This window comes from Galeopterus variegatus, unplaced genomic scaffold (assembly GCF_000696425.1).
Source record: "Galeopterus variegatus unplaced genomic scaffold, G_variegatus-3.0.2 Scaffold23980, whole genome shotgun sequence".
Classification (NCBI taxonomy): domain Eukaryota; kingdom Metazoa; phylum Chordata; class Mammalia; order Dermoptera; family Cynocephalidae; genus Galeopterus; species Galeopterus variegatus.
Window position 1 is genome coordinate 2273 of NW_007750091.1, and position 8059 is coordinate 10331.

The window sequence follows — 8059 nt, forward strand, 5'->3', positions numbered from 1 at the left end:
TTAGAGAAAAGTCTGATACCTGAAAGTGTAGAAGGAACTGTTACCTGCAGTTTTGCTGGGGAATGTAAATAGGGAGAGACATGAGTAATTTTTACTTTTCACCCTATTTACTTCTATACTGTCAAGTCTAAATCCTTGAGCACATATTTCATTTTTAATATAAAAATAGTTAATAAATTGAAGCAAGATATTTTTATTCATTTGAGGTACATGCATAGTTACCTGGGCATCAATGTGTAGCAAGTGACTCATTTTTAAGGACACTTTGCAAACAATAAACTAATATCCTTGCTGTAAATTGATTGAATTGTACCCTCCAAATTTCATATATTGGAAACTTAATCCCCACTGTAACTGTTGAAGGTGGAAAATCCTATTATGGTAATTGAAAGGTGGGGCCTTGAAGAGGTGATTAGATTGTAGGACCATGCCGTAGTGAATGGATTAAAAATGGTGGTCAGGGGCATGGTTTTGGGGGCTTTAAAAAGAGAAGAGGGTCTGTCTTTCTCTCTCTGCTCTCTTTCTCTGCTCACTCTCTCTGCTCTGCTGTTTTGCAATGTGATACTCTGTTGTCACTGAAGTCACCACCAAAGAAAGCCTTCAACAAATGTGTTCCTTGGACTACCAGCCTCTGAAACTGTAAGCAATAAATTTCATTGTCTTATAAATTACCCAGTTCTGTGTATTTTGTTAGAAACAGTAGAAATTGACTAACACAATCCTTAAAGATTCTTTCCTTAAAAACATAAAATGGCACCCTTTGTAACAGAGCAAAGGTAAGCTCCTCCCCATTCCAAAACTAATTACCGAAATTCAGATTTAGTGAGTCACAAATTTATGTGTTAACGGCAAAGAAAATAGATGCTGTGTTGCTGGTTTTCTTCCACATTGGCCTTTAATCCTGAAACCAAGCAGGTAGTATCCCTCCAACCCACCCCGATAAAGTCCCTCAGAACTTACATGCCTTGGTCCCTGAAATGTGAAGTGGTTTAGAATCTGGGAACTGCACTCAACCACTATCAATTAAGGAACCGAGCTTAACAACTAGCAATTAAGGAAGCATGTACAAAAAGCAGCTGAGCAAACAGGGATGTAACCTAAGCAATAAGGAGAACCATAAATCAGAGTCACCAGACTTTGAAGATCAAAGACAATAACTTGACATGCATCCTTGAGCCGTTCTTACAGGGGCTAACACTCCACCAGATGATAAATGTTGACCAAATACCGACTGAAAGGACCCCAGAAGAATGGGAGCCAGAGAAGATTGATGATCAGAGACCTGGAGCTGTCCCTTTGTCTTCTGAGATTCAACCAGTCAGAAATATCAAGATCCCAACCCATGAACTTTTCCTTTAAAATTCCTTGTCTATAAGCTATCATGGAGTTCAGGTTTTTTCCACCATTAACTGCCTGTCCTCCATTGCTGGCGCCATGCGATAAATGCCTATTTTCCATCACTGCAACCAGGTGTCAATGTTTTGGCTTGGCTGAGCGACAGGGGTTTGGTACTAATGTCATGATTATGTGGAGGTGGACCTGAGCCCTTCCACTAACACTGATGTGCTCAGACAAAATGGGGGAGGGGCTGGGGAGACAGGAGATAAGCCTAAAAGAAAGAAACATAACCACATCCCAAACATTTTAGCAATTCCACAATTCTGAATTAAGGAAATATTCCTCCCCAATTCAAATGAATTTTATCGTAGGTGAAACTGAAAAAAACAAACTGGATTAAAAATCCAGTTCTAATTCTATTCCTGTTCAGCGATAAGAATAGCAATGTCGAGGTCATTATCTGTCTCACTTATTAGTGCTTGCTTGTGGTTTTTAGTTTGACCTCTTGTAAGTACTAGTTTTCTACATCATTTTTACCTCACGAGGAGATAGCCCTGTAAGCTTCTGGCCAGTTGACCGTCTCTTATGTTCCCAGAGAAGTGGCATAGTCCAGTGCTTTCTGCAAACCTTGGAGTTAAGCTGCTTGAGCTCAAAGTGGGCTCTAATAAGAACTAGCTATGTGAACTTGGTCAAATAGCTGCTACTTGGGTCTCTGCACCTCGATTTCCCCATCTGTAGAACAGTGACACCAGAATCCAATGGGGAGGGGGTATTGTGAAAATTAAACAGCTTACTTTTTATAAAGAGCTTAAAACCTCACCTGGCACACTCGTAAGCTTCCTGGAAGTATTAGCCATTTTCAGAAAGCCAAAGAAAATCCTTAGCCAAGTTTAGGCTCCCCTTCGTGGAGACTCAGCACGCAGCCACAGTACTGAACTGCTGACTACAACAAAATAATTGCCTCTTGAATGCAAACTCAAGGATCACATTTATTAATATCAGAAACTTTGGGACACACTCAAAAATGATCAACTATATTTCTAGACTATTAAATTCAGTTCCTTAGAGACCCAGAAGAGCATTCTAATAGGGGCTTCCAGGTCCTTTGATTAGAACAGCATAAAGGTGGGTTGAAAAAATAAAACCTCCTATGATCCTGCTTTACCTCACTGATGAAGGGCTGGTTGACTTCAAAGTCAGGCCATGTTTGGCAAAAGCTTTGGTCAGAATGGATATGGCCTATAGCGATGTATGTTGAGATAGAATCCTCACAAGTGTGCTTTAAAATGATCGATTTTAACTCTTCAGGTGCTTTTGAACCGCTGACCCATTATTTCCAAAGGCCGAGTGTTCTGACTCACGAGGCAGTCCATGGCATGCTTACAGTGATTATTAGAAAGTTCTCTATGCTAAACTAAACTTCATTTCTTTATTCATGTGCTCTTTAGGGTTTCACAGAATTTGGAGTCATCTGTATACCTGACAGTACTTAGAATACTTAAGGCCAGTTAGAGTAGATCTTCCTAAGGGTTACGTACTTAAGTCTGCTTGTGAGGTAAAACTTTCTTATAATCAAATTTATTCTTGAAAATCTCCTAAATCCCTCACAGAGTAAGGCCCTAATAAAGCCGATTTTACTTCTAGGATTGGAATTGCTGGGGTTTTTCGGCTGAGCTGCAGAGGAGGTGGTTGGCTGGCATTTAAGAGCCATGTGTATGAAAAATACTTACCTTTATTCACTTAGTATGAATGCTTGCTGTTGGCTGAATTATGAAATGCTATGAAGAGCACCATTAAGAGACCCACTGATGGAGGACCCTCAAGATGCCTGGCACTGTGCAAGGGTGGGGCAACTGTCACACATTCCTCACCAACACATGAATGTGGGAAAACAGACAATTTGTTAACAGAATAGGAAGCCACTTTCTGAGAAGAAACTGACACTTAAAGAGAAGATTAAGAAGATAAAAGTATGCTGATATGAAAGTGCTGTTCTTCAGGGGGAAAAGCAGGTAGTAATATAAAACCCTACTGCTATATCTTGAGAAACAAGTTCACATAGTCATCTTCTAGCTCTCTAATATGAAGTATTTTATGAAGATTTGACTGATCATTGAAGGAACACTGCAAATCCCCAGAGTAATTTTGGGATTAACCATACAAGGAACTCCAATTAATGCTATTTAGTTAACAAAATAAGTTTTCACTAAGAAAAATCTCAAAGATATCTTTAAGTGAACTGCTCAATGAATCCTTTTAAGATATATAATTCCAGGGAAAGGAGTCATTCTAGAAACAAATTTCTTATCTAGTCCTTCAGTTATACTAAAAAAAATTTTTTTTTCCCCTTTTTTGTCTTTTTTACTGACCGGTAACGGGATTGCAACCCTCGGTGTTGCGCCCGCACCACGCTCAGCCAGTGAGCGGGAACCGGTCTCCACATGGGATCCGAACCCTCGGCGGGAGCGCCACCACGCTCCCAAGCGGCGCACTTTCCAGTGCGCCACCAGGCCGGCCCCTAAAAAATATTTTATGGATTGACATTAAACAACAAAACCCCAATAACAATCATATTGGGATCTCCCTAGGAAGGAGCAATAGTGGACAATTACACCAAGGATTCAGTTACACCAAGGATTCCCACATCCCTTTGTCATTGGATAGAAATGAATTTTGTTAAATTATAGATCAAAGGCAGCCTTGACAAGGAAATAGATTCATTAACATCCAATGACTAGTGGTTGTTGAAGAAGATGGAAAAAGGCATTTCCAAACTCCTCTTGAGGTCAGCTTTGGGTACAGAGAGTTTATGGCAGAAGGTATCTGCATGACCCATACAGTTTTTTCCAAAGGTAGTGGTGGAGGTACTACCTTCTCTCCAAGTTGATTCCTCCATCACTGGTACCAAACTACAGCAGTTTTCCCCAAAATCTGGCAATTCAAAGTGCAGAAAAGATGATGTTGTGGAAAATCAATGATTCTTAAGATCTTACTAAATGCCATTTACTCGGTGACTCTAAACAGCTGTCAACCTTCATTCTCTTATCTGTGAATTAGGGGTATATGGCCCATAACCTCAAGGCATAGAAAAGCAGTCAAATAAATTTAAACTTCAAAAACCATGTTAGAAACCGTACAACACCGTACATGTAAAAAGTCTAAAGGACTACAAAAATTTACACAGTTTGGCAAACAATTCTAGTGTGAACTTTTTATTTTGACAAAACAAATTTTACGAACAGATTTTATATTCTCAAACTCCCAAACTTTCACTCCTTTAAAAAATGACAGGCAAGGCGTCCTAGACTCCAAGATTTCACACATGAATAAAATAGTACCAGATTTTCAAGTTATTTAAGTTAGCTGCACTTTACATACCATGAAAGTTAAGATAATTGTGACATTCACCAGTTTCAAGTGTTCCTATAAGAAACACAAGGACATACTTGGGTTTTTTAACCACATGGTCTCATATCAATAAACATGTAAGTATCTGGCATATATATTTCCATTAAGCACAACTTTATGAGTAGCAAATAACACAAGTCATTTGCTTCTTAATCTCAATTTGGAAATTGAAAAATAAGAGGAATGTAGAGTTAAGTAGCTGAAAATGCTCCACTTACTGCAAAAAGCACATGACAAGGAATGCTAGAAGTAGTTCCCGTCAGGAATGATGTTTGAAAATTTAAAGTACTATTTTACTGGAAAGGGCAAAGTATCTAGTGTGAAAAGCAAGTTAAATGATGTACTGACTCAATCTCTAAAGATTTAGCAAATTATAGATTTTGTGCAATTAGTTACCAACATATACATTTAAGAGATCAATACTGATTGTTCAACAGAAATTTCAGCTGGTTCTGAAGTGTCTACTCTACAGTTACTTTAGCTTTACATGTCTATAAAATTTACGATTCTTCAATGGGAAGTTATAGCTTATTCTGCACTAGACACAGGTAACGTGTATAGATTCAGAACAAATGAATGCTTTCGCGTTCAGAACTTATTCTTAATTCATCCAAAATTAGACTGATTTTTCACCCATATGTATGGATAAAAGTGCTTCTCAAATGTATATGGTCCATTTCCATAATCTTAAAACAAAAGTAAAGGCACAAAATGGATAATAGTTTGTATACTTTGTGACTATTCTTCATCCATCTTTAAACGAATTCAATTACCATCTAGAGAGAGATATGACAAACTTGTTATAAATTTCTATGACTTGGAAAATTAAACATCTAAGGACCCTAAATGCTGCAGCTCTGTGCAGTTCATACATGGGTTCATTCACTTTTGCAGGCTGTAGGAATTTAGGTTTCAGCAGTCATGAGACCAAAAAGACTACAGTAGAAGGACTTACTCATATTAGTCCCCCAAAAAACTTGTTTCTAATCTTGTCACCAACCGATTTAATATGCTTGTGAGTTAAATTTTAAATTAATTATAAAGCCATTTACTCTAACATCAATGAAATGTAATTAAGAACCACACTTAAAACAAGTCTTTAATTTTAGTGAGTGATATTTTTCACTTATACACAAAGAAATTCAATAGCCAGCAGCATTTAAATGTAGAAAACAGTCCCACCACTTTCTTCTCTTTTTTTATAAAGTGCCATTTTTAACTGGGTAGATTTACTACCCAGCTTTTCAGTAACTACACCATATGTATCTAATATATTCAAGGAAACACTGGAAAATCAAAAGGACTTAGCACTTTAAACTTCTGCAAAAGGTTGGTACAAAGCCTAGAGGCCACAAGGTACTAGAAAAATAAAAAGTCTCTCTTACATGAGAATCTTTAAGTTCGTTTAATAATTACTTCACAGAAGCACAGGCTCACTAATATTTATGTCAATTTTTGCTGTCTAAACTAGAAACAGTTTCTGTAGGTAATTCAGCTCTAAGCACCATTAAATAAAGTTATGCCAAATAGAACCAATGGTTACCTGATCCCCAGAATAAAAACCCCTGCAAATTTAGACTTTTAGAATAGTAAGTTAGTGAGAATCAGAACGACAGGCAATATTTTGTTTAAAAGTACCATAGGCTGCTAAAAGTATTCTTTTCTTTAAATAAAAATTCGTTTAGTATGTACCTTAACAATGAGTGCAGTGGTGTTAAAGATAGGTGAAAACCATACTACAGATTAACTCAAAAGTGACTGTTGCCTACCTGTCTAGTTCAGTGATTAAAACTGAAATTGCTTTTTAAAAATAATAATTGAACTTACATTACAAATAGGGTACCAACAAGATTCCTATTTTTATTCACATTATTCTCTAATTAGTACTTTTGCATTTCAACTCTGACTCGACCTTCAGTAGTACCTCAAAAAGTGAATGCAATTAGTGAAAAAACAGGGCAGCATGTAGTTTTGTTCACTTACAAATACCAATTTCATTAAAATTTGCATTTTTTGTTGTTCTTGGAAGAGTGATCAAGTATAAAAACAGACACTCCTTACAGTACTCCTTACTTTGCATGGCATCCAGTAATGGATAAAGCAAAGGAACCCTAGGTCATCGATTCTGTTCCCCCAATTTAGGTACATTTGTAGTCCTCACAAACAGGGACTCCACGGCAGAGAGGAGCAATGGGGAAAAGAGGCAGAGGTCCTGCGTGATGAATCCCTTAAAAAGAAATCCACTTCTCACAGAATGCAAGCCTGAAGGGAACTCCTCCCCACCCGTTCCAACCCCTCGAATAAGAATGCATAGTTTAGCCTCTCAGTCTTTTCTGGTCTCACTTCTTTAATCAAACCTAACATTCTATTCCTGAAGACAAATAAACCTTAGCGCTTTCTAAAAGAAATTATTTTTACCCAAATACATTGGACTTCGGTCTCAATTTGAATGAAGATGAGTGGCCTTTAAGTGACCGCTCCTCCTCTTCCTCCTCCCCCTCCTCCAGCGGCTGCTCCGGGTCCCTGAAAGAGGGTGTGGTGTGGATGATCTGGGTACGGAAGCGGATTTTGTTGAGTCTTGGTTTTATCCGCCCACTAGAGCCGCCCGAGGCTTTGCGACCTGGATCCTTGGCTTTGCTTCCGGCCCATCCCTCAGCCAGGTGGAGGTGGAGGTGGTGGTGGTGGTGGTGGTGGTTCCCCCCATCCTCCAGGACGTGAGAGAGTTTGTAGGTGATGAGATGCGACGGGAGCACCTTTGAAAGCCTCCAGCGCCCACCCCCGCTGCCGGCGACGCTCTCCCCGTCGTCCTCGTCCGGGGCTCCCACCAGGCTCCTGATCTCCTCCGCGATGCTCTGACTCAGGTACTGAGAGGCCTTTTTCCCACTGTAGTCCCTGATGTCCACGTCTGCGTCGTAAGCCCCCACCAGCAACTTCACCACCTCCACGTGCCCGTGCATGGCTGCCAAGTGCAGGGCGGTGTAGCCCCCGCTCGTCCTGGCGTTGATGTTCACCGGCAGCTGGTGCTTGCTGGCGAAGTTGACTAGCATGGCCGGGAGCTCCTGCCTGCCGTGCTTGGCGGCCCAGTGCAGGCAGGTGAAGCCGGTGATGAAGTCCCGCTTGGCCAGCAGGCCGGGCTCACAGGTGAGCAACCCTTCCAGGCTGTCCCACTTGCCGTCGGAGGCCGAGAGCATCCAGGCGTGCTCCAGAGGGTCCAGGGTCACCGAGCCCCCGCTGCTGCTCTCCTCCTCCGCGGACGACGAAGCCACCGACGCGCTGTCCGAGTCGCCTCCGCCCCGGCCGCGCCCTCCCCCGG

The 8059-nt window shown here is 40.5% G+C and overlaps 1 protein-coding gene across 1 annotated transcript; it reads right to left on the minus strand.

Annotated features, from left to right (window-relative positions):
• Window positions 1–5827: 5827 nt before the first annotated feature.
• On the minus strand, window positions 5828–8051 carry LOC103583532 (ankyrin repeat domain-containing protein SOWAHC-like; the record flags this gene model as incomplete). Its single annotated transcript, XM_008564822.1, has 1 exon — window positions 5828–8051. A coding segment is annotated over one exon (891 nt), but the record flags the coding sequence as incomplete, so codon positions are not given.
• Window positions 8052–8059: the final 8 nt, after the last annotated feature.